Source organism: Ceratotherium simum, chromosome 26 (assembly GCF_057802395.1).
Source record: "Ceratotherium simum simum isolate JZ-2026a chromosome 26, ASM5780239v1, whole genome shotgun sequence".
In the NCBI taxonomy this organism is placed as follows: Eukaryota; Metazoa; Chordata; class Mammalia; order Perissodactyla; family Rhinocerotidae; genus Ceratotherium; species Ceratotherium simum.
This window is the reverse complement of record NC_141925.1, coordinates 38,634,512-38,661,996: the sequence shown is the minus strand read 5'-3', so window position 1 is coordinate 38,661,996 and position 27,485 is coordinate 38,634,512. Positions and strand designations below refer to the sequence as shown.

General features: G+C 42.6%; 1 protein-coding gene across 8 annotated transcripts in view; it reads right to left on the bottom strand.

The window, feature by feature from the left end:
- The window catches only part of LOC101400417 (uncharacterized), a 35,003-nt gene extending 20,792 nt beyond the window's left edge, over nt 1-14,211 (bottom strand). For 2 of the 8 annotated variants that reach the window (XR_015548615.1, XM_087417577.1), the window contains exons 1-3: nt 14,032-14,211; nt 12,170-12,258; nt 10,095-10,221 (exon numbers count right to left, since the gene is read on the bottom strand). Coding sequence is in view for 7 of the 8 variants with exons in the window: in XM_087417577.1 (XP_087273703.1) it covers nt 10,095-10,221; nt 12,170-12,258; nt 14,032-14,188 (373 nt within the window). In the remaining variant the exon portion in view is untranslated. The other 6 variants (XM_087417575.1, XM_087417574.1, XM_087417572.1 and 3 more) reach the window with 6 other exon arrangements.
- Nucleotides 14,212-27,485: the final 13,274 nt, after the last annotated feature.

Sequence of the window (27,485 nt, the reverse complement as noted above, 5' to 3'; positions counted from 1 at the left end):
AAAGGGGCACACATGTATGGTGACAGATGGAAACTAAACTTTTGGTGGTGAACACGATGCAGTCTATACAGAAGCCAAAATATAATGATGTACAGCTGAACTTTACACAATGTTATAAACCAATGTGACCTCAATAAAATATTTTTAATGATAAATATATTTATAACGTAAGTCATATTCATAATTGTAACCCAGTTACACATTATAACAATTACTAATCTTGATGAATTGACCCTTTTATAATTATAAAATGTCCTTCTATATCTACGATAATATCCCTCTTCTTGAATTCTATTTTATCTGATATTAATATATCAACTCCAACTTTCTTATGCCTAGTGTTTTCAATGTATATCCTTGTTCATCTTTTGAACTTTCAACCTGTAAGTGTTTCTGTATTTAAAGTGTGCCTCTTTTGGATATAGTTGAGTTAGGCTTCTTTATCCAGTCTGACAATCTCTGAGTTTTATCAGAGGTGTCTCTTTTACATTTAATGTAATTACTCACATGGTTGAATTTAGGTCTACCATTTTGCTATCAGTTTACTATTTGTCTCATCTTTCTTTGCTTCTCTCTTCCTCCTTTCCCGCCTTCTTTTGGGTTAAACACTTTTTAGTATGTAACTAAATTCCTCTACTTGCATTATCTGTTAATGGATGTTCTATAGGGATTATGATATCATCTGTAACTTCTCATAATCTCCTTAGAGTTACTATTGTACTTCATGTTAAATACAGGAACATTCCTGATTTACACTTCCTCCCACCTACATCCCTTAAAATTCAGTATTAATTTATGCATGCAACTAAATTTTATTATAATTTCTGGAAATTCTAAGATACAAACTATACAGTTGGAGTCAAAAGTTTAACTCTTTGAAAGTCCTTTCCCGTCACTCTGTCTTCACTCCTAATTTCTGGTCTTTAGGTCCTCCTCTAAACTTATTTATTACAGTTAATTTTTGCTACCACTGAGCCATGGGTAGCAAGCACAATATATGACCCTGGTAGGTAGAAATGGTTGAGAAAGCTATAACCAGGCTTCAAGGAACACATTTAGCAAGATTCATGGTCAGAGCAGAAGTTAGTATCAGGCAGGTCAGTTCACACACAAGACAGAAAAAACAAAAAAGGTCCAAGCAGAAGGATCCAAAATCAGTCCAAAAAGATGACGTTATATAATTAGCAAGAGAAAGAAAAAGCAGCAACAAGGACACAAAGAGCTCTTGAGAGCTAATGTAGACTGTCATTATCCTTTCGGCTGCCTGTAACCCTCCTATCTTATTAAGTTGATCTTTGTGCAGAAAGAGTCTGAATCAGTGGTTCTTAATCTGGGCTGCACGTTGGAACTATTTGAGAAGTTTTAAAAATTCCTGATGCCTAAGCTACACCCCAGTCCAATTTTCAGAATCTCTGAGGCTGGGATCCAGGTATTTTTTTAAAGCTTCCCAGATGACTTCAATGTGCATACAGGGTTCATAATCACTGGTTTAAATGTCTGCAAATGTGCAAGTGAACAAGTGGAGTGTAGGGACAGAGAAAGGAGGATTTTCTGGGCTTAGATTTTTTTCTTTTTATTTCCCTAGAGAAACCTCCTGGTAATTTTCCTCTTTGGGATCCTGATCCTCCCCACTTTGGTTTCAGGTTGAAACTACTATTTAGAGAGTTATCAGCCTCAAGTAATGCTCAGTCTGCTCCTCTGATTAGTTTTCCTACTGATATAGATGCTTAGCTCTTTATTCTGTTTCTCTGACTAAACTAGACTTTCTCCTTCTGTACTTCCCTAGCAATTCTCTTCTCCACTGCTCCAGCTATTCTGATTTTGTAACTGAGATATCCACATGTATCTCTTGTCCTCTTCCGTATCTAATAACATTTCCAGGAACAGGGCTAGTTTTTGTGTGACACAGCCTCATGTTTTTGTAATATACCCTGTAATATTTAGAACAGGTCTATACAATCAGGAGAAAATACTTAATTATTTCATGAATTCACTGCATTCCATTCATCATGAATTTCTTTATATTGATGAAAGGCTGAGCACACACTGAAGGTTTTCTCACATTTCTTACATTTGTAGGGTTTTTCTCCTGTATGAATTTTCTGGTGTTGAATAAGAGATGAACTCTGGCTAAAGGCTTTGTTACAATCATTACATTTATACAGTTTCTCTCCAGAATGAGTTCTCAGATGCTTTGTAAGGGAAGAGCTCTGACTGAAGGCTTTCTCACATTCTTTACATTTGTAAGGTTTCTCTCCAGTATGAATTCTCTGATGTCTTACAAGAGCTGAGCGGTCACTGAAAGCTTTCCCACATTCATTACATTTGTAAGGCTTTTCCCCAGTATGGGTTCCTTGATGTTGAATGACAGCTGAACAGTAACTAAAAGCTTTCCCACATTTGCTACCTTCATGTGGCTTTTCCCCTGTATGAGTTCTCTGATGTTGAGTAATGCCTGAGCTGTCACTAAAGGCTTTCCCACACTCTTTACATCCATAGCATTTTTCTCCTGTATGAAGTCTTTGATGTTTAATAAGGGATGAGGTGTCACTGAAAGCTTTCCCACATTCTTTGCATTTATAGAGTTTCTCTCCAGTGTGTATCCTGTGGTGGTGAATAAGGTAGGTACTTTGGTTGAAGGCCTTCCCACATTCATTGCACTCATAGGGCTTTTCTCCCGTATGAATGATATGATGTTGAATAAGGGTTGAGCAATGACTGAAAGCTTTCCTGCATTCGTTACACTCATAGGGTTTCTCTCCAGTGTGAATTCTCCAATGCTGAATAAGTGATGAGCTCCGACTGAAGGCCTTTCCACATTCATTGCATACATAGGGCTTCTCTCCTGTATGAATTCTCTGATGTAGGATAAAGGCTAAGTAGTAAGTGAAGGACTTCCCACACTCATTGCACTTCCAAGGCTTTTTCACTGAGTAAACCTTCTGATATTTAACTGGGATTGAACTTTCCCCCATATCATTACAATCTTCCTTAGGGGTTTTCTTGTGTTTAATTATGACTTGCTTTAAATCTTTCTTCTGATTTCCTTGCTGCCTTTCCAATGTGCCTTCACATTCCCAGGCTTCTATCAATCTGGAGTCCCAGGAATCATCCTTTTTAAGTCTTTCTACTATCAGCTCCCTTTCAGATGATACTTCTTCATAAACTTCCTGCTTTGAAAGGGACACTTTAGTTTCAGGTATAGATTGAGAATCTGAAATAAATAAAAAGTACAAGCGTTTGTGTTCTCTGCGCTGAGAGAAGGAAAACTGCTGACATGGCAAGAGAATAAAGAAAATAAAAGTGATGCCTATTAAAAATGTTTATTTGAGGGGCCAGCCCGGTGGCACAAGTGGTCAAGTACACGCGCTCTGCTGCGGCGGCCCGGGGTTTGCCGGTTCAGATCCCGAATGCGCACTGACGCACCGCTTGTCAAGCCATGCTGTGGCAGCGTCCCATATAAAGTGGAGGAAGATGGGCATGGGATGTTAGCCCAGGGCCAGTATTCCTCAGCAAAAAGAGGAGGATTGCCAGATGTCAACTCAGGGCCGATCTTCCTCACAAAAAAAAAAAAGTTTACTTGAATGTTTTCAGAAAGAGCCTCGTGGCAACAGTGGATGAAGAAGTTTCAGGGATAACAGAGATGGAAGAATAATATAAGGCACAACAAAAGGTCAGACAATGAGGATGCTCTACCTAAGAGAATGGAAAACTGAACAGACTAACCAGGGAGGAGGATAAGCAGAAGGGAGGAGAATAAATGTTAACATAAAATAACTGAGAAAGGAGGAGAAAGATGAAAACACAGGTTGAGATTGGGCAGTTTTGAAAAAGTATTAGACAAAAAATCACTTATAATAATACCAGCTGGAGACAACCACTTTTGACTTTTTAAATCATTTCCTTCAGTCTTTTTTTAAAGGCACAGATTTTTTGTTTGTTTAGCATATGCTTTAAATACTATTTTGCTTCTCCACTAACCACAACTCCCTCCTTCCTTCTTTCCTTCCTTCCTCCCTCCCTCCATCCCTCCCTCTCCCTTTCTTTCTTCTTTCTCCTTCCTTCCTTTTTTTCTTTTTGTCATAGCAAAATTTGTCAAACAGATTTTGTACCTTCTCTCATCACATACTTGCTCCTGAACTCACTGCAGCATGGTTTCTCTCCCTACCACTCGATTGAAACTGCTCTCATTGATGTCACTAACCTTCTGTAGGTCACCTAAATCCAGCGGATCCTTCTCATTCCTTATTTAGCTTGGCCTCTCAACAGCACTTGACAGTGTTGACCGTGCCCCCCTAACAACATCCTCCCTTTTTTTTCCAACTTTATTCAGATATAATTGACATATATTCTCTCCTGACTCTATGATTCTAAGCTTTCCAGGTTTTTCTCCTGATCTCTATTTCTTTGGAACTTTTTCTGCTGTTTCTTCTTCTTAAATGTTGATGCTTCTCAGTGTTCAGTCTTAGGCTCCTCTCTTTTGCCCCTGCCCCCACTCCCCCCGCCACATTGTCTCCTTTTTTTTTTTTTAATACTTTTTTTTTTTTTTAAATTTTATTTATTTATTTTTTTCCCTCCAAAGCCCCAGTAGATTGTTGTACGTCATAGTTGCACATCCTTCTAGTTGCTGTATGTGGGACGCGGCCTCAGCATGGCCGGAGAAGCAGTGCATCGGTGCGCGCCCGGGATCCGAACCCAGGCCGCCAGCAGCGGAGTGCGCGCACTTAACCGCTAAGCCACGGGGCCGGCCCAAAAATTTTATTTTTATTTATTTTTTTCCCCCAAAACCCCAGTAGATAGTTGTACGTCATAGCTGCACATCCTTCTAGTTGCTGTATGTGGGACGCAGCCTCAGCATGGCCGGAGAAGTGGTGCATCGGTGCGCGCCTGGGATCCGAACCCGGGCCGCCAGCAGTGGAGCACGCGCACTTAACTGCCAAGCCACGGGGCCGGCCCTCACATTGTCTCCTTTAAAGACATCATCCAGTCCATGGCTTTAATTGCCTTTTTTATTGAAATATATTTGACATATAACATTGTGTAAATTCAGGGTATGCAACATGTTGATTTGATACATTTATATATTGTAATATGATTGCCACTGTAGCAATAGTTAGCACCTCTATCATATCATATAATTATGATTTCTTTTTTGCAATGGGGATAATTAAGACCTAGTCTCTTAGCAAGTTTGATGATTATAATACACTGTTGTTGTCTATATTCACTATACTGTGCATTAGATCTCCAGGACTTATTTATCTACTAGTTGCAATTGCCTTCTATATATCAATGATCTCAAATCCATATCTCCAGCTTAGTTCTCTGTCCCCCACACCCATATATTCAACTATCTACTTCATGTATTCACTTGGAAATCTCAAATTCATTATGTCCATACCCAAACTCATCTTCTTCCTCAAGCGGTACATTCCCCAGGTTTCATTGTCTAAGAAAATATCACCACCATCGTTCTTGTTAATAAAAAGACATTAATATAAGAATATAAACTCTACTATCAAAAGGTAAGTTTTCTGAGGATAGGAATCACACTTCTTTTGTTCACTGATATTTCTCAGGGCCCATCATAGTGCTAGTATGTTAAATATATGTTGTATGAACTGAGTTGAACACAAATAATACAAGCAATGAGGCAACTCTGGATGATGACAAACCTTTCTTAAGATCCTTTCTCCCATTATAGAAACATAACTGATGTTTGAGTAAAATATATTTCTAATGCTGCCATGATTTTCAGAAGTTGAGAATATCATCGTACATAAAGTTTAATATATGCTGTGAACTATGTTAGACAAATACTTATATAGTGTTTATTATGTGTAAGCTACTATTCTGAAAGGTTAAACATATGTACATATCTAATCCTCACAAAAGCCCAAAAAGGTTTTCCAGCTGAAAGTCGGAAACTTGAGAATCATATTGAACTCTTCCCTCTACCCTACCAATCACAACAAATAAACCAAGTTTTATGGATTATATCTCCCAAATCTCTCTCAAATCCATTCTGTACTTTCCCTCCCCACTATTACCACCCCAATTCAGCCACCACCCTCTCTCACCTAAACTAACGTAGCAGCCTCATAACGGGTCTGCTTGCATCCTCTCTCCACGCACCCCTCCCCAACCCCATCCAAATCTAATTGTACAAAACCATAGTCAGAGTAATCAACAGAGCCAAATTCAATGATTACCCAGAAATTAGAACTATAAGGGAACTGAAGATAACTATGATTAATATGTAAAAGGCTCTAGTGGAAAAGGTGGACAATGTGCATTAACAGTTGGGGAATTTTAGCAGAGAGATGGAAACTATAACAAAAAGTCAAATTGAAATGCTAGAAATGAGAAAATATGGTCACAGAGATGAATAATGTCTTTGATGGGTACACCAGTAGAGTCAACAGAGCTAAGGAAAGAATCAGTAAACTCACAAATAGGTCAAGAGAAATTACCCAAACAAAAACACAAAGAGGAAAAAAGAGTGAAAAACAAACTAACAAGCCAGAAGAGAGCATCTAAGAGCTGTGGGACAATATCAAACGCTCAAACATACATGTAATTGGTATCCTGGAAGGGGAAGAGGCAAAGAGAATAAGCAGAAACAATATTTGATGAGTTAATAGCTGATAATTTTCTGAAACTAATGAAAGACATCAAACCAAAGATCCAAGGAAGCTCAGACAACCCGAAGTACGATGAAATACACACACACATACACCTAGATACATCACATTCAAACTGTTTAAAAGCAAAGATAAAGGGAAAATCTTAAAGGCAGCCATAGAAAAAAGATACATTACATATAGAAGAACAAAGATAAAAATTACAGAAACTTTTGGTCACAAACTATTGTAAACCTGAAAACAATAAAGTGACACATTTAGGGTGCCGGAAAAAAACCTGTCACCAAGAATTTCATATTCAGTGAAAATATCTTTCAAAAATGAGGATTAAATATAGACTTTTTCAGACAAACAAAAGCTTATAGCTGCACTATAAGAAATGTTAAAGAAAGTTCTTCAGGCAGAAGGTATCTGATAGCAGTCAAAAACTTGGATCTATACTAAGGCTCAGCAAATTATGGCCCACAGGCCAAATCTGGTTCACCATAGAACAAATCTGGCCACCTCATTTGTTTACATATTGTTTATGGCTGTCTTCATGCTAAAATGGCAGAGTTAAGTAGTTGCAACAGAGAGTGTATGGCCCACAAAAGAGAAAATATTTACTATCTTGTCCTTTATAGAGAAAGTTTGCCAACCCCTGCTCTATATAAAAAATGAACTGTGCTAGAAATGAAAAAAAAAATTCATTTTTTCTTATTTTAAATTGCTCCAAGAGATAACTGACTGTCTTAAACAAACATAGTAGCATATATTGTAGATTTATAGCATATGTAAAGGTAAAATGCATGACAACAACTACACAAAAGATGGGAGGGAGTAATTCGAAGTTTATAGAAGTAAGGTTTATATAATGTATGTGAAGTGGTATAATATTCTGTAAAGGTACACTGTGATTAATTAAAGAAGCATATTGGGAACTCTAGGACAACCACTAAAAAAATCTTTAAAATTAAGGTTTAATGATAAGCTAACAGTGGAGATAAAATTGAGTAATAAAAAATAATCAAAAAACAGGCAGCAAAAGAAAAAAATGAAGAAAAAGAAGGAACAAATAGAAAACAACTAGCTATATGGAAGATTTAAACCCAACCATACCAATAATTACTTTATTTATTTATTTTTTTTGTGAGGAAGATCAGCCCTGAGCTAACATCTGCTAATCCTCCTCTTTTTGCTGAGGAAGATCAGCCCTGGGCTAACATCCGTGCCCATCTTCCTCCACTTTATATGAGACGCCACCACAGCATGGCTTGACAAGCGGTGCGTCGGTGCGCACCTGAGATCCGAATCAGCAGCTGAGCGCGCGCACTTAACCACTTGCACCACCAGGCCAGCCCTACCAATAATTACTTTAAATGTAAATAGCCTAACACACCAATAGCAAATCACAGAGATTGTCAGAATGGATTTAAAAACCAGACCCAATTATATGCTGTCCACAAGAAACTCACTTTAAATAAGTTAAACAAAAAGAATGGAAAAATATACTATGCAAACACTAATTAAAAGGAAGCTAGAGTGGCTATATTAATATCAGACAAAATAAACTTCCAAACAAGGAATACTACCAAGGTTAAAGAGGGACATTATATGATAAAGAGGTCAATTCACCAAGAAGACATAACAATTCTTAATGTGTATGTACCTAACAAAAGAGTTTCAAGATACATTAAGCAGAAACTAATAGAACTAAAAGGAGAAATAGACAAATCCACAAGTATAGTTGGAGAATTCAACACTCCTCTGTCAGTAATCAATAGAAACCAGTAGACAGGAAATCAGTAAGGATACAGAAGACTTGAACAACACTGTCAACCAACCTGACAATAATCGATATTTATTTTCAAGTGCACATGGAACGATTATCAAAATTATATTATGGATGATACAACAAACCTCAAAAATTTTAAAGAACTGAAATCACACAAAGCATCTCTGACCACAGCAGAACCAAACTACAAAATCAAAACTAGAAATTTATTGAAAAACACCTAAAATTTGGAAACTTGTAAACAACACAGGAGTCCAAGAGAAAGTCACAAATGAAAATAGAAATTATTGTGAACTGAATGGAAATGAAAATACCACATATCAAAATTGTAGAACATAGCTAAAGCAGTTAGAAGGAAATTTATAGCATTAAATGTTCATATTAGAAGAGAATAAAGATATTATATTATATGAAGATCTTATATTAATGATCAAGACATAATAAGAGAGATATTACATTATACAGTCATGTGTCACTTAATGACAGGGATACATTCTGAGAAATGCATTGTTAGGCGATTTCATCATTGTGCCAACATCATAGAGTGTACTTACACAAACCTCGATGGTATAGACTACTACACATCCAGGCTATATGGTACTAACCTTATGGAACCACCATCATATCTGTGGTCCATCATTGACCAAAAGGTCACTATGTGGCACATGACTGTGTTATATTATATTAACATCTTACATTAATGATTAAGCTTCCACCTTAAGAAACTAAAAAAAGAGAGCAAATTAAACACAAAGTTAGCAAAGGGGAAGAAAATAATAGATAAGAGTAGCAACAAATAAAATTGAAAACATAAAATAGAGACAATCAATGAAACCAAAAGCTGGTTCTCTGAAAAGATCAATAAAATTGTTAAACCTCTAGGAAGACCAACAAAGAAAAAAGAGAGACGATACAAATTACCAAGATCAGGAATGAAAGATGGGAAATCATTCCCAGAACTTACTCAACAAGAAACAGATAATCTGAATAGTCTTATATCGAGCAAAGGACTTAGATTCAAGGTTAAAAACCTTCCAACAAAGCAAACTGGAGATCCAGATGGCTTTACTGGATCGAGCTTTTGATGTCATATATAATAAAACTTTGCCTTACAAAAAGTCACAAAGACTATCCCTAATGTTTTCTTCTAGAAGTTTTATAGTTTTAGATTTTATACTTAGATCTGTGACCCATTTTGAGTTACTTACTACACATGGAGGGAGGTATAGATTGAGGTTTGTTTTTGTTTTTTAATATGGGTGTCCAATTGTTCCAGCACCATTAACTGAAAAGATTCTCTTTTTAACACTGAATTGCTTTTGCATCTTTGCTGGAAATTAATTGATCATATAAGTGTGGGTCTATTTCTGGACTATCTGATCTGTTCCACTGATTTACATCTATCCTTTCACCAATACCACACTGTTTGAATTACTGTAGCTTTATAAGTCTTAAATCAATAATAATGAAGCTGTTCTTTTCCACTTCCACATATGGTGACTTTTACTAGCCAAAAGAGAAAAGAAGCCCAATTCTGAGCTCAAAGTTATGAGGGATCCCCTAGGGGATCAGGGCTCTCTAGATCATAAGCAAAACTATGGCATTTTATATGCCATTAGTTATTAAGGAGGTTTACATCTCAGCAAGCACTCTGCATTACAAAATGACTTCCTTACCCCAAAATACCAGGCTTCCACAATTCTCCATCTTCATATCCACACCCATGTACCTTTGGGCAGAATTCAGCTGTTCCACCTGCACATGGGTGAAGTCCATTTCCTCATCCTCGACTGTCACCAACTCCTGGAAGTACAAGCACATTCTTCTAGGGCTTGGTAATCCTTGAGGGAAGAGAACAATATAGAAGAGGAAGTGTTTTTTAATCTAAAGGTTAAATCTTTATTTTAACCATTTTAAGGGAAAAATCTAAAATTTCCAAGTATTAAACTGTGGTAGGGAAAAGAATAATAATAGCTAACATTTGTAATTTACTTTCTAGGCTAAGTCCTCTGAATGAACTATCTCTCGTAATAGTAACTACATGAGGTAAGTTCTATTATTAACATTATCTACAGATGTCAGGATCAGATCTGAGATTTAGACCCAGACAGTCTGACTCAAAAGCTATACTCTTAACCATATTCTTCTGCCTCTTACATATTTTGTTAAATAAATGTAATATAAATTAACCATTGAATGATAAACAAATGTTAATTACTGATTATGTTGTAGATGGGATAAGGCTCAGATATGTAATTTATACCGATTCCTGGAATATTCTGAGATTTTATAGAAATTCAGCTTGATATCCTGAACGCATATAGATCGTCACACTGCTCTAGCAGAGGCTCCTTCTTTCTCTGTACTTAGGGCTATGACTTTGAGATTTATTTAGTTATCCTTTACTAATTAAAGTTGTTCTGAAAGAGTGAATTTACTGATTTTAAATTGAAAATGATCAAATGTTCTAAGATAAGATTCATACTTTATGTATATTGACAGTCATGTGAGTGGACTTTCTTGACCATAATTAACTGGAGAGTACTTGTGGGAAAGTCAGTCAAAAGAATGGCATAGTTAGAGACACAGGATTTAGAATGAGACATACCTGGGTTCTATCAGGGCTCAACCATTTATGATTCTGAGCATGCTACTGTGAGCCTCAGCTTCTTCATCTGTGAAACAGATATCACCCCTAACTCACAGGATTATTTATTTAAAATAAAGTAATGTTTGAAAAGTGGCTCTAAATGTTGGAGTTCTCCAGAGCTCAGTCCTTAGACATCTTCTCGTCTCCATTCACTCTTACATACCCATAAACAATCTGTTATTTCTCCTGTCTTTAGGGAAAAAAAAAAAAAACTTTTTGGTCTTACTACTCCTTCCAGCTTCTCTCCTTTCCTTTAGAGTAAAACTCTCCAAAATAGTTATCTGTAGTCCCTGGCTCCAATTTCTATCCTCCTATTTTTTTTTGAACCCATTCCAATCAGGCTTCACTCCTACCACTCCATGGAACTGCTCTCGGCAGTCACCAATGATCTTCATATTTTAAAATCCAATGGCCAGGGCCGGCCCCATGGCTTAGCGGTTGGGTGTGTGCGCTCTGCTGCCGGCGGTCCGGGTTCGGGTCCCGGGCGCGCACCGACGCACGGCTTCTCCGGCCATGCTGAGGCCGCGTCCCACGTGCAGCAATTAGAAGGATGTGCAGCTATGACATGCAGCTATCTACTGGGGCTTTGGGGGAAAAAAAATAAATAAATAAAAAATCCAATGGCCAATTCTCAGGCCTCATCTTCTTGACTTAGCAGCAGCATTTAACACAGCTGATCATTCCTTCCTCCTTGACATACTTCTTCAATTGGTTACCAGGCTGCCACACTTTTGGCTTCCCCCTACGTCACTGGCCACATCTTCTCAGTCTCCTTTGCTAGTTCCTCTTCATCTCCCTGACCTCTAAGTGTTGGAGAGCTACAGGACTCTGTAATAAGATCTCATCTCTTTTCTATCTACACTCATTCCCTTACTGATCAGTTTCATGGTTTAAAATACCATCCACACAGATTATTCCCAAATTTAAAGCTCTAGCCTGAGCTCTCCCCAGAGCTTCAAGTCTTCAAGGAAAAAATTACTTTGGTTCAGTTCTCTAGATGGGATTTCCGTGGACCTCAGAAGCAAGATAAAGCAAGAAACGAGGACACACTGTGAACACCAAGCCAAGATTTCAGGGGAGGGAAATTAAACCCAAACTCGCCTGGAACTTAACAGGAAGGAGCTCAACAGCAGATTCCATTTCTTCTGTGCTCTGTTTTTGGGGCAGAGAAGCATCCTCAGTAGTCATGGCTGGAAGGAGTAAGAAAAAAGCCATGAAGGAAGTAAACTCGATCTTCTCACTTCCAAATTCACTAGGACAAAAGCTATCACAAGCTACCTGAATTATATATATAAAGTCTTATATATATAATTACTTAACTCAAAAAATTCAGATGAGGATAGGGGAAGATAATAAAGTGAAAGTGCTTTAACCAAAAAGTTAAAACTCACAGACCCACAATACATCAACCTTCTGGAACAGTCTAATGGGGGTGGAAGAGTGTGACCTGCCCTGTATCACAAAAGCAAGCACTATGGAATATCCTCCTTTCCACGGCTTCAGAGGGAATGTGGATGAGCACAGAAGTGCTGAAAGAGGAAAATGGGACTGGAGAGTGCGTTACAAGGAGCCCACTTAGTGATTTCCAAACATGGTAGCTCACTGAGAGTTTCTCTACTTCCGGGCTTTCTCCTGACATGTGTCTGCTTCCCTTTTCTATCACTGGGGGGCACCTAACCTTTTCATTCTCACCAAGGCTATTTCCTCCACTTGTCCCCACTTTCAACTCCATGTTTGTTTCTGTAATTCTTACCTTCCTGCTCAACTTCAATGGTCAGATAATCCACAATCAGCTTCTCTACTTCGTCCTGTTATTGCTATGGCTTCCTCCTTATTCACTGTTTCAGATGAGATAAACATGGAGTTTTCAGATCCATTAGGTGATCTGCTTCTTTGTGTAAATCATTCAATTCTACTCTGAAGCTCTGGAGGGAGACTTTGAGGTTAGGCTTGCCCTCCTCTGGAACTGATTCCTGCTCCCTGGGGCATCTTCCTCTCTCTCTATTCCTAGGAGGCTTATCCCTATGCATTTAAATCCTAGGGGCTCAGAATAATTCGACTTTGCTTGGAACCTTTATTGTTTAGGCTAAATTAATCTCCACAGCTGGAAGACCATCCTCTGGAGTACCAAGATCAGTCACTACATGCCACACCAGGGCAAAAACAGGAGAGAATCAGGGCAGTGAAGTGTGAGCCTCTGTCACACACCTGGTTCCAGACCGTGCAGAAACTCCCATGAGGACCCTAAAGCACACTAGTGGCTACAGGAGGCCTGTGATTATGGTAGCAGTAACTACAAGCAGGGCTCCCACAGTTGGTTCATCCTTGCTATTCATAAACACAAGGCAGTTGATAGATGGGGTGCTTATACAGCCTATCTCTCACTCGCTCTTCAAGACTCTGAAAGATTCCCTTGCACGTTCAGAGTCGAACCCCTTGAACTGGCCCCCAAATACAGGCAGGCCCAAAAACTCAGAGCAAAGCACAGAAAGGGAATAAGTAAGACACGGACCCCATTTTTCCCTTTCTGTCCCAAAACTTCATAATCTTAAGGCTCTCGGTGAAGCGACAAGATTTAAGGCCAAAACCACCGGGAGGCACGCGGTCCACTCACTCCACACGTTGGAAGCCGAGCCCTCAGACCTCCGCACTCCAGCTCCCAGCATCCCCCGCTCCGCTCCGCCCCCTTCACGCTCCCGGACTCCATTTCCCAGAGGGCTTAGCGGCAACCCCGCTTCCGGGACGCCCTTCTCTCAGAACTAACCCCACACACCTGGCTCGAGACCCAGTGGGAGGAGCGCGGGGTGAGCCAGGGGGAGGGCATGGGCCTCAGGCGGGGCCTAGCCCTTCCCACGCCGAGGCCGGAACCCGAGAGCCCGGCCCGGGCTGCGGCGGGAGGCGTTAAAGCAGCTCACACGGACGGGCGGTCCCGGAGACCGTGCGCAGGCCCGGCTTTCTCTTACCCCGGGACGCGCTGCGGACCCGGCTCCGGCCACAGGGCTGGATCCCGCCGGGCTGCGCGCTGGGAGGGGCGAGAGGGGCGGACAGAGTCGCCTCCCGGACCCACGGAGCTGCGGGGAGACAAAAGGGTGGAGCCAGAGGCTCCGTCTGGAGTCGCATCTGCGCACTTGGTTGCGACCGCGCCGGGTCGGGGGTCCCGCTCAAGGACTCCGCAGAGGGCTCGGGGACACCGGTGCCTGTCCTCGGGGCGTCTGCAGAGCGATGGGAGAGAACTGCGGGCCTTTACTGTCTGCCTTAAAGTGGAGATAATTCCTCACCTGTGATAGGTCTCCTTCCCGAATACAATGAGCAGCTGTCGTTAAAAAGCTCCACATGATTTTAGTGTCTGATTATTAATTGGAGGTGGGGGGGGTGAGGACCTGTTACACAAAGTCTTTTCCTTAGTATTTCTCATTCTTTCTTAGAATGAAGCCCCAAATGTGTAAACTGAGTGCTAGTGCTGATTTTGTTCAAAGCGTTCTGGCTGATAAATAAAAAGCAGAAGCAGGGTTGATTGAAGAGATGTAAAAGAATAAACATGATTAGGAATGAGTTCACAAGGAAAAGTTAGATGTGAGAAAGAAGCCAGTAGGGAGGTTGGCTTTGAAGTGGAGAATTGTGCGGACCTGGAGTTTAGGAGCACTAGTATGGGAAGAGCCACTCCTGCTGAGCCCAAAGTCAACCAAGACGAAAGATACTTTACTCAGTGTCGGGCTGTAGCTCCAGTTCTTCACGGAAATCGGAAATCCGGAGAGACCAATTGTATCACAAGTGTCATTCTAGTCCAGATTACTATAGTCATCTGAATGGTCTCTCGACATCTAATCTTGCCTTTCCTCAATCCATGCTATTCAAAGCAGCCAAGATGAACATTTAAAAATTAATCTATGTATGTCACTCTTCTCAGAACGCTTCAGTGGCTTCCCTCTGCCCTGGAGTAAGATGTAAACTCCTTAACGAAGTCTATAAAACTCTGCATAATCTGGCTCAGCCAATTCTGAATTATCTGCTGCTATCTTCCTATCATTCTCTATACTCATCACATGGGCTTTTTAGTATTTCCCACATCCCAAACTTCGCTGTCTCTTAATCTACACATTCCCTCTGCTTAGAACATCTCCCTCTAGTCATGCTTCAGATTTCAGTTCAAATCTCACTTCAGAGAAGCCTTCCCTGACCTCCTTAATTCAAACTAAGTCTCTCACAGAACCCTGTTCTTTCTCTCCATAGACTTGCCACAATTTGTAATTATACATTTATTTTGGCTGCTATTTAATGTATGTCTTCCCCACTTGACTAAGTTCCATGAGAACAGAGACCATGCATGTTTTGTGCATCACTGCACCAAGTGCTAAGCACAGAGCCTGACAAAGTTGAGTGTTGAGAAGGTGCTGTTCCACACTTATTATTCCCAACCTCAGCTAGGCCCTAGCATAATTTAGCAGTCCTTTATTTATCCCTGGTTCTCTCCTTTTATCTGTGGTTTTCTTTTTTTCTGACTCCATTCAACAGCCTTTCCAGATACTCTCTCGTAAGCTCTCTACCTCATCACCGAGCCCCTCTTTCTTAGTCGATGAATTCACCACCATCTATTTCACAGAAAAATGAGAGGTTTTCAAGTGGGAATATATGCAACTTCTGGGAAGGTTAATTTTCTGTGTTTAATTGACTGGGGTAAGGGATGTCCTGATAGGTGGTAAAACATTTCTGGGTGTGTCTGTGAGAGTGTCTCTGGAAGAGATTAGCATTTGAATTGGTAGACAGACAAAGAAGATTGTCCTCGCCAATGCCGGTGGGCATCGTCCAATCCACTGAGGGCCTGAATAAACTAAAAGGGTGGAGGAAGGGTATATTTACTCTCTGCTTGAACTAAGACACCTATCTTCTGCCCACGGACATTGGCGCTCCTTTCTTTGGTCTTCTGACTTGGAGCGGGACTTGCCATTGACTCCGCTGGTTCTCAGGCCTTTAGGCTTGGGCTGGAACTATGCCACTGGCTTTCCCAGGCCTCCAGCTTGGAGAGGGCAGATCATGGGACTTCTTAGCTCCACAATCGCATGAGCCAATTCCTCACAATAAATCTTCGTCTATCTATATATATCCTATTGGTTCTGTTTCTCTGGAGAACCCTAATACACAACTTCCCTGTACTCAATTCTGAAGGCATGGGGTGGAAGGAAGCACAGATTACTTCAAGGTTGTCTCTCCATAGGTGTAACTTATCTATGCACCCATGGTAGATTATATTATTCTTCAAAGTCTTTGCTGTCCCTCCTTGCAAGTGGATCATACTTCCCTGCCCGGTTAAACTCAGGCTGGGACCTGTGACTTGCAATAACCTTTTCCTTGAGAGAAATATGCATCTTTGTCCTGTTGAAGAGTCAGCTTCTCATCTGCCATTTCTTTTCCTTCTGCCATGAGACTCAGAATGTCTCATATAAGCTGTTCCATCGGTCTGTGTTCAGGAGTGAAGACATGCACATGTAGCATGAGTAAGATAGACACCTTGGTTGTTGTCTCTGAGAGTTTTCAGGTTGTTTGATTCTACAGCATAACCTAGACTATCCTGACAGAGTCAGCAATCAAGATGCTTTCTGAGCACTTTTAGGATAATACTTTTCAAATGCACGTATGTTTGTTTTACTTGGTTTTATTTTAAATAACAAAGAAATATATTTTTCCCAGCAACAGTATCAACATGTTCCCCAACATAATCACAGCAGCCAGCTTTAGGTCCTATAAGTTAAAGTTAAAAATATAAAATATAAATACCAGCTCCCCAACTGTGGAACTCAATGTGAAAAGAAAGTGGTGCGGGGAACCTAATAAGAAGCGAGGGGTCCCTTGATTTGTAGCACACTGGACTTACAAGACTGTTACACTCCCACCCTCCAATCAGATCCAACAAGCTAGTGTTTTGCATAACCACTCCACTCCCAACTCCTTAAAAGTCTGTCCCCATTTCAGCTCAGGGAGACAGATTTGAGCATTGCCTCCTATCTCCTTGCTGGTCGACCTTGCAATAAAGCTCGTTCTCTCAAAAGCCAGTGCTGTAGTATTGGCGTCCATGCAAATCAAGCACCGAGCCCTTGCTCAGTAATAATATCAGACACAATAGTGGAGCATACTTAAGACTTGCTGTATTACTAATACTCTTGTAGCAAGGAGAACGATACTGAGTGGAAATACATGGGCACAGACAACACTGAATGGAAAAATGATTCAGAAGAATAGGATTCTGAACGTGAAAGGTTTAGCAATGCTTTAACCATTGTATTTTCTTTTTTATGTGAGTACAAGAGTCACATATCATTTTAAAATGTATGATTAAAAATATGTCTAAATAAGTCTAAAAGGGATTTATTAATAATGTGAAATAAAAGGTCAAAGTGATAAGAAAGTGTTATGTCATAAATTAGTTGGCAGTGTTTTTCCTTTATTGGTGGCACAGAAGATAATGGTGCATCTTGTAACTCCACGGTGCCTTAGAATCTATGGAATACTCCATGTTGTTTACTACTTACTTCATGAGCTGTAAAATGAAAAATTCTAAAATAAATCATCTCTAATACGTCTTCTTTTTCTATAGCTCAGTGCTTCTCTGTGTTGAGGCCTGGATCTCAGCGCTAGTGAAGGGCAGTGTCAGGGGACTCAGGTCCACTTATTAAGGGCCATTATTCTGCTTTGCTGCTCAAGGTAATGATGTGATTTTGAACCTTCAGATCCCAGTTGACTGAGTAGAGTAAGTACTATGCACACAGAATAAATGAGGTAACTACTTGAAAAACAGACTTAGAGGCAACAAGGGTCTAGAGCACAGGAAAGAACGTTCTGGAGCATCTTAGGGATTCCCTCATGTTCCTCTCCAGCTGTGGTTAAGGGGCTATGTTTTTCTCTCTTTCCCCAGGAGTTTCATTCACGTGCAAACACTATGCTGCTCTGGGAAGGAGTTTGTTTGCCTCGATCCTTGAAATGTCCAGAATTAGCTCCAATTAACCTAATGAGGGCTCTTAAGGAATCCTGAAGTCCTAAGCCAGGGGACTTGACAAAAGTACAGGAATGCAAGTGGGAATTCTCTTGAGGTCAGATTGCTCCAGATACAGAGCTCCCTTAAGATTCTCATAGGAACCAAGTAGTAAGCAGGACTATTTTCAGGGCTATTCACATAGATATTTGGAAAGTGTATAGTAGGTATCTAAGGGGAAGGCCAGGAGAATTGGATCTTTTAATGTTTCAGGAACAGATGGGCCCAATGACTTCCAGCCCCAAACCATTTCCAACTCAGTCCCACTGTCTGGACTCCTAAGACCTTTCTATGCCTCCTACCGTGACCAGAAACCAGGAAAGGAAAGGGTTACTGAGAATCTGATCCATAACTAACGTGGTCTATCAAATGTTTTTCAGACCAGGAGAAAACTAAATGTGCAGTTCTTCAGAGGTTGATGTCCCCTTTGCAGATGTTGCCATCCTACAGTGAAACTTACATGATTGCAGCAAGACCCCCTGCAAATTGCTCCAGCTCTAAGTGTCCAAAAGTTACCACGGACCCATTACATAATGATATGTTCCTTGAACTTGTTATGTAATGGCATGTCGCATTGAACTCGTTATGTAATGGTGCCTTGAACTCGTTATGTAATGGGCCCTGATTGGTCCCAGTTGTTACACAGTTGTAACATATCCTCTGCACTCTGATGTATAAAGTCTCCACCAGCACTAAGCTAAGAGAGACTGCTTTGGGAGCTATACCCAGTGTTCTCCATTGCTTGTGCAAGCAATAAACCTTTTTCTTCACCCACTTCAGCCTTGGTTGTGCTTTGCAGCTCTGCACTCACCAAGAGGCGAACACATTGGGTTGGGTTACACTATGAGCTGCAGAGGATCCATCAAAATAAAAGTGATGTCCTCAGGTGTGTTCCCCTATTCTCCAAGGAGCTCATCCAGGAGGATGGACTCTCTGTAAAGACATAAGTGGCGGAGGACACTTCAATGATGACCTCTGCCTCATCTCCACAAACAAGTTCTGTAAAAATCATTAGCAATTCTGCTCTGATTCTCTGCCTCAGCTTCCCTCCAAATGGAAAAGTGACCCTGTGCTCTTTTATTCCCTCTCCCTGAATGTTTTGTATCTATTAACCCAAAGCAAGAAAGTGCAAACTCAAAGATGGAAGGTCCAAAGTTGGAAAGGGCAGGTGAGGTGATCATTGAGAGCATCTAGCACAGAAATTCTTCATCCCTGTTAAATTTCACTGTTCAACTTGTTGCTTTGAACTCCAGAATGAGTAACTGCATGGGTTAAAAAGAGCGTTTATGGGGGCCGGCACTGTGGCATAGCGGTTAAGCGCTTCTGCTCCGCTGCTGGCGGCCCAGGTTCGGATCCCGGGCCCGCACCAACACACTGCTTGTCAGGCCATGCTGTGGTGGCATCCTACATAAAGTGGAGGAAAATGGGCACGGATGTTAGCTCAGGGCCAGTCTTCCTTGGCAAAAAGAGGAGGATTGGCATGGATGTTAGCTCAGGGCTGATCTTCCTCACAAAAAAAAACAACAAATAGTAAGTGAAATTATATATGAGAAAACACGAAATATGTGGAAAAATTAAAACATCACTGAGAACACCAAATTCAGTGATATTCAATAAATTGGAAGGTGAAAATGAAATGGTGAAAATGAAGTAATGAGAAATAGACAATCGAGGTTTGAGCTGGATTTCTATCCTGGAGAGGTCTGGTCTATTTCTGGTTCACACTGTTAACACTCCAGCCCCCCACTCCCCACCCCACTCCCCACCCCCGGTGCTCCTGGTGAAAGCCTGCAGTTTTCACCAGGGATGCTCCTCCATGGTGAGCTCTGGACTCTGATTTTTGTCCCTCCAGCCCAAAGAAGCTGCTGAACAAAATTTAAGGGGGTGTCCAAAACCTCCATAATCAACATCGTAACATTTTAAGTGTACAAAGTACACACAACATAAAATTTATCATCGGAACCATTTTTAGGTGTACAGTTCAGTGGCATAAAGTACATTCATGTTGTTGTGCAACCATCACTACCATCCATGCACAGAACTCTGCATTTTGCAAAACTGAAACACTGTACCAAACACTCACTCCCCATTCCTCTCTCCCCCAGCCCCCAGTAACCACCATTCTACTTTCTGTCTCTATTTGACTACTCTAGGTACTACTTTAAACACATGCTCACAAAAGTCCTGAGAAGGCCCTAAGCTTTCACCTCTGGCTGATCTCCAGGCTCAGTGCAAGCAGGAAGTGGAGGCTAAGGCAGGGTTGTAAATGGCCTGGCTGTGTATTGAATAAGGGCCCAAGCACAGAGCTAATCTGCAAAGCATGAGAGAGTTTCTCTCCCTCTCTCTCTCTCTTTGGATCATGGCATTAAGGAAAATCTCTGTCAAAACATGAGCTCAATGCAAGCTAAAGGAACAGAGACTTCAGAGACCACATAGGACAAAAAACACAGACTTCACAAAAATAGTTTAGAAAAGACACTAAACAATGAGCTGCGGCCTAAAGCAAGCAACAACAACAAAAAACCCTGAAGAGGGGAAAAAATCAGATTTTCAGAGTTACCACATTCTAATATTCAAAATGTTCATTTTCAACAAAATGTTGTGAAGCATGCAAGGAAGTAAGCAAGATGGCCCATTCACAGAAGGCAAGAGAAATTCTTGATCAGCCTGAGTGTAGAAGTTTTATTTTACTCTATAATTATAGGAATATACTAGAGTCAGAATTTCTAATGTTTTACTTTTTAAAAATGTAATTCAAGCCTAGAGAAAAGTTGAAAGAATAGTAAATGAATTCCCATATTCTCCCCACTTGGATTTACTAGTTTTTAACATTTTGCTACGTTTGCTTTATAGGTATATAAATTCATACACATACATACACATATAAGAGGTAAAGGGGCACATTTATATGGTGACTGACAAATAATAACATACAAGTGAAATTTCACAATGTTATAAACTATTATGACACCAATTGAAAAAACTGATTGCATGAAACAATACATATTTGCAAAAACTATAGAAACAAAGAATGATTGTCAATACTGGATGGCTTTTGAGCTCAGGTGTTTTTGTTGTTCATTTAATCCCAAACACTGAGTATTCTCCAGTGGCTCAGAATTCGCCGCTGGGACATCTTCCTGTCCTGAAAAGGGGAACTGTTTGTCCCTTACCCGCGGAGCTTCCCACTGAAGCACTGACACCTAATTTCTCATCTCTACAGCGGTTCGGCTCCCTGAATCCCCCATTCCCAACCTGGTTTCCAGGACTCAGCAGCTCCCCTGGTGGCCTCAGACGGATATGCACAGGAGGCCGGGAGCTGCAGGTGTTAGCGGGGTGGGAAGCCTGGTATTATGAGCTGGACCCGGGAGATGCCAATGTGGGACGCAGCAGCCCCAACCCTGGACAGAGACGGGGGACACGACCGAGAGGACGGTGGGCGCGGGAAACTCAAGACCCGAGTCTGTGCCTGTGAAATGCGCTACGGGGCGAGGGTACGGGAGATTCCTCAGCAGAGTCAGCTCTAAAGGGCTTCTGGAAGAAAGGGATCAGCAGGAGGCCCAGAGCTGGAGCCCCCTCTCTCGGCGCCCAGACCCCATCTGTCCAGGGTCTGGCCTGGCACCTGGGCTTTTAACGTTGCGGTTCACAAACCTGGCCAGTCGAGGGCGCGTCACAGTGGGACCCTCTGGTCCCCGTCCCCATCGTGACTCCATCCGTTGAAGACCCTCTAGAAGTGCCTCGTCCCTCTCCCTGCCCTGAGCGACCTGTTCTGCCACATCCTTGCCCTTCCAGCTCCTGCCTCCGTCTCCCCGTCCTGCCTGCTCTCTCTCCCGTGCAGAATCAGGAGATTCCCAGAGAAATCGCAGCGGCTCGGAGACAAGGACTGGCAACGATCACGACGTCAGGTGGAAGAGAGGCAACCCCCAGATCCGGAGTGCCCAAGGCGCGCTTCCTCCTGGGGCCGGCTGATCTCGAGACAAGCCCTCGGGCGCAAGGTCGGGCCTGATGGAGAAGCCAAGCAGAAGCGCTTCCTGAAACCGCCCTGAGGGCTGGGAGACCACCTGCCCCGTCGCGGTCCCAGGACTCTGACCCCGCCCCTTCCGAAGCTCCGCCCAAGGGGCGCACGGTTGTCATGGTGACGGTGCGTCACCATGAAACAAGCCTCGGTGCGGCCCTGTCCCCCACCCTCACTCGAGCAAGTGAGGTGACCCAGAATAACAACGTAGATGCCCAGATGGGAAGAACTGGACCACCGAGAAAGGGAGCCCAGGTGGGGGCGAGGCCCTGGCATGGGTGGCCTGGGGTTCAGGACACCCAGACCTGGGGCTCCGTTGGGACGGGCTACAGACACCGGGAATGGGCAGCAGCTCCTCGGGAAACCAGGAATCGGGCTCCGAGAGAGGACAAGGGCAGACGGAGCCCAGATGTGCACGTGGCCCCACACGGCAGAGCTGGGGAAGGTGCGAGGGCCTCACGCCGAGCACGACTCCTGGTCATAACATTTTCCTAGAAAGGAGCAGGGGCCTGCCCAGGAAGGGCGCTCTGGGACAGGAGGAGTGTGAGCAGAGGCCGGAGAATTGAGAGCAAGAGGGTCAGCGGGACTCAAGCACTGGAGGGTCGTCAGAAAGAGCTGCTTCATTGTTAAATGTTTACTTTGAAATCAAATTATACATTCACGTCGTTTAAAGCATTAAATCCTTTAGTTTTTTTTTAAGACACAGCACTTTTATCCCCTTCGTCCCATTTCTTTTCCTACAGAACACCCTTCTCCAACCCGCCACTTGTTTTTTATTTGAATTTTTCCCATCTGAGCACTGCTACCTATATTTCATCTCCTGTCACCCTGCCGTCTCTGGGGCCCTGGGACCTGTGCATTGGTCTCCTGTTGTAGTAAGGACGGCTTTGGTAAGTGTTGTCCATCTTTAATCATAGTTTTCAATCCTTCTGGTGTACTGTGTTCTGGGAGTGTTCTTAGGGAAACTTTTGTTTTTCCTTTCTTTTTTTAAAATCATAGTTTGCTAGATCTTGTTGCTTTCTTTTTAAATAAATTCCTCATTATATTAGGTGAGTTCTCTTGAAACAGATTTTTTTTTTTTTCCGCAGGAGATAGTTATATTCTCTCTATCTGGAGAAAAAAATGAATTATCTGACACTAACACTGTCGTTCAATATGGTAACCAGAGTTACTTTTTGTGGCTATTGAAGTTTAAATATGAATTAAGTAATATGTAAAGTGTAGTACCTCATCTGCATTAGCTACATTTCAGGACAATACATAGAAGTCATAACTTTTATATCATTTATATATAATAATAAACAAAAACAATTTGTAAACCAACTCATCTTAAGTAGAACCATATCATTATCTTTGATGCTTTCTCTGTGCCCTCACTCGTTACAAGTCTTCCCTCACCCCTAGACATGATCAATGTTCTTAATTTTGTGACCATCAATTGCTTTCTCGTCTTTAGATGTTTATCATATTTTAAAATCACCAAACTATATCTGTATTTTTTTTTTATCCCTTGAGCCTCCTTTGCCTCCTTCTTGTTTCAGCAGCCCAGATTTGACTCATTCCCTCCTCTGATCTTAGAATAACTTTGTAGGAATGTCTGTCTGGTCCTTAAATAAATCTTATTTCCCTCTCCTCGATATGAGTTTCATTTCTCAGAGTCACTGGCAGGGCTGCATTCCTTTGGATCTCCTTCTGCTGATGTCCCAGGATAGTTTCAGCTTATCGAGCCAAACTTTTGGGCGCATTACTGCAGGATTCAGGAACACCAGTCAGTGCTCAGTAGCAGGGCTGGGGAGATGAGGGTTATCTGTGTGGGAAGAAACGTCTAAGACATGGATATGGCCAGAGAGGCAGGCAGGACCAGCTGATGAGTTCTCCAGGAGAAGTGCATGTTAGGTTGGTAAATTAGAGAGCCACCATGTGGTGAGCAAAAAGGGAGCAGGAACACAGACATCAGCAAGGACGAGAAAGAATAGCGAGGAAGGCTATTGGCCTCACGCATCCCCTTCCCCTGCAATCCCCTTTCCTCTCTCCTACATTTCTGAAATTCTATTCCTCTTTCAACCTCAGCTCAAATGCCATCTCCCCCAGGAAGGCTCCCCTAGTTGCATGTTTGGTATCCAGTCCCCCTACCTTGCCCTCCCCCTGCCACGTCTTTGCTAACACCTCTCTCTTGTCCTTGCCGTACTCTGTCTCAGTTATAGGCAATCGCTTGTGGTCCGTCTCATGTGATAAATAACAACTCCATTAGGACAAGAACAGTATCTTTTAAAATATTTTAATCCCCATGACTCTCAGCGTGGTGTATTGCACACAGACAGTTATTAATAAATGTTCATTGATTGAATGACCACAAGAATTCATTAGGAGAAACAGTGCCATGTGCAGAGTGGGTACTTGAATTATTCAGCCGCTCAATAAGTATTTATTGATCATGTTATGTACTGGCGTAGGCACTGGCACCGGAACCCTGAACAAAAGAGACAAAAACGTTCATCCTCAGGGAACTGACACGGAAGTTATGTGTTAGTTTTCTGACTGCGTGCTCTTGGGGAGTTCCCCAGGTGTGCTCTAATGGAGAAGTTCCCCATGAGGAACCTCGTGTGGCCCTAAATCCTCACGACATCACATCTTACATTCAAACAGTAGAGGTGGGTTGTTATCCAATTAGCCACCAGGGGCCCCCCTAGCCCCAGGAAAAAAGTCCTGTGGCTGATCCCCCCCCCCCCCCCCCCCCCCCCCGCCCCCACTAAACTAATGACTCAGAATTTGATTACAGCATTCAGACCCTCAGACAGGGACAGTCTGCAGCTGCCCGCATTTCCTTTAGGGGGAGCACAAGCAAGGAAACCACCAAACGACATATCTGCTTTTTGTGAAACAAGAGGGAGAAAGATTATGTGCTGCTGGATTTGTAATAGGTGATAGGCACCCAACTTACATCCATGCTTTTGTGTCTATTCCCAAATCTTGAATTGCAGTGTGATCTTAGACAACCATTTCTTCATTTGGTCACAGGTTCTCCATTTCCAGATGGAAATTTTGGAATGGGTGGTGTGCAAGGTCACATCTGGGTCAGAATTTCTGGGGGGTCGGTGGTTTTCTTGGTGCAGGGAGCCTCTGTCATTGGGTCTTGATGATTTGGGGAATCAGATAAAAGCAATGAGCCTCTCTCCATGCATTGCCAAGTTCATGATCTGTAACCACTTCAGGGTGTTCACTGTATCCTGAGGCCACCCATGGTCCTTGGTTAAGCAGCTCTGCCCTGTATCCTGCGTGGTGCCCACCCTGACGGGTCCCTCCCGCCCAAGGCATCGATCACGGCCCAAGCCCTGAGCGTTAGAGGAGAGGTTCAGAGACTGACCCACTGGGAGATGTTGGCTTTTGTTTTTAAGAACTGAGACACTGAGAAATGCTTCTTTGGGCAGAAGAAATGTGTCATCCTCTTGTTCTCCAGCCCCACCAAGCCCTGCCCCCCTCCAATGCAGTCTCATCAAGTGATTGTTTTCTAGAAAGTTGCAAACAGTTCAAGACTGGTCTCTGCAGATTCTCTCTCAAAAGCATTGAGTTGTCTCATAATTGGAAGTGAAGTCCTCCTAGCTCTCTGCGCCTCCCTGTGGGGACAGTTAATCCAAGAAAGATTTTTTTCTTGGTGTCCCAGCAATATGACCTGCCTGAAGTTGGCTGCTCTGGGTCTCCTTAACCTGGGAGCTTCCCTCACCTTCTCCATGCAGGTGAGGAACCGGGCAGAGGAAGCCAGACGGCAGGGGCTCCCTGGGTCTAATCAGAAGTACCTACCGACACCGACATTGTCATTCTGAAAGTCACGCTGCATGAAGAGGCACATCAGGAAGCCTAAACACTGTAGTTGTAGTTTAACGAGTGAAAGCTATTGGCTGAGAGTACACACAGAGCCACTTATACATACAGACACACACAAACAACTTCTTTCTCTCTGAAGCCCAAGGGATAACCCTGGTGCAGGAACCCAGCACTGAATATGTCCCAGAGCCATTTCTGTCCAAAGGCTGGTGAGATGGAGCAGGACACCAGAGGAGTATCCCCAAGAGGCCATCATGCAAGAGACCTTCCTGCTGAGGCATCCTGCCCTCAATCGCCTTCTTTGGAGCTGGATTCTGGGAGGAAAGAGTGTGCAGGATCCTGTCCAGAGCTTGCACAGAGCATGACTCTGGGGCTCCAAGAATCTACACCGGAAATGGAAAGAGCAGAGGGAGGAGGGGCCGCCCCATCTTCCCTTTAGCCACTACAGCTCTGAGTCACTGGGGAGTCCTAGACGGTGGAGTTAATCCCTTCCTTTACACATGGGAAAAGTGAAAGCTGTACCATGATCATCCTGGGAGTCAGGAATTTGATCTGGTTTCCTTCCCAGGCCTGCTCATAGCCTAAGCCCAGGCTAAGGGGGAAAGAGGAAAATCAGTCCTCTTTCTCCAGCTCCGCCCCCCGGAGAAGCTTGAGTACTAACCTCTGTGCTGTCAGATGGACAGCACGGACCCGGAGAAGGTGGAGTAAGCAAGTCCAAAAAAAGAAAAAATTACAAACCAAAGATTACAGTTATACTAGCTTTTAGACTAATAATTAAAAACAAATGTACTAGTCTCAAATCATGTAGATAACAAAAGGTGATGTTACAAATGATTGTTACAATAACATTAGCTTTTATAATTGCCAAAAAAAAAAAAAGTCCAGCAGCCCTGGCTCCCTCTGAGCTGTGGTCAGGAGTAGGGCCCAGCAGGGGCACGAATCACTGATGGTGGGCTGCTGTCCTGGATATGCGGGGAGTGTGTGGCCAAGGGCAAGTTCCCTCGCTGGTCTGCTGGTCTCAGATTCCCAACACATGATTCTGATTCTGACACCAGTTCCAATATGTGGGTATTTTCCCCCACAGCACCAAGCAATTCTCTGACGCCCAGCTGAGTGTCCTACAATTCAACTCAACTCTGACACTATCTACCAGGAGACAGCGTCGGATCCCGCAGGTGAAGGGCTCAGCTCTACAAGACTGCCTTCCCCCAACTTCAGACACCAGTTGCAAGTAGTCCAGGTTGTCACCTGGGCTTCTGACCAACTGGCTAGAGATAGGGGGTTCTAATGACCCCCTCCTCGGGTTTGATTAATTTGCTAGAGCAGCTCACAGAACTCAGAGAACATTTGACTTACTAGATTATTGCTTTATTATAAGACGACATAACTTAGGAACAGGCAGATGGAAGAGATGCATAGGGCAGTGTATGGGGAAGGGCACGGAGCTTCCATGCTCTCTCTGAGCACCACTCGCCCAGCACCTCCACGCGTTCACCAACCTGGAAGCTCTCCAGACCCCATCCTTTTGGATTTTTATGGAAGCTTCATTACATAGG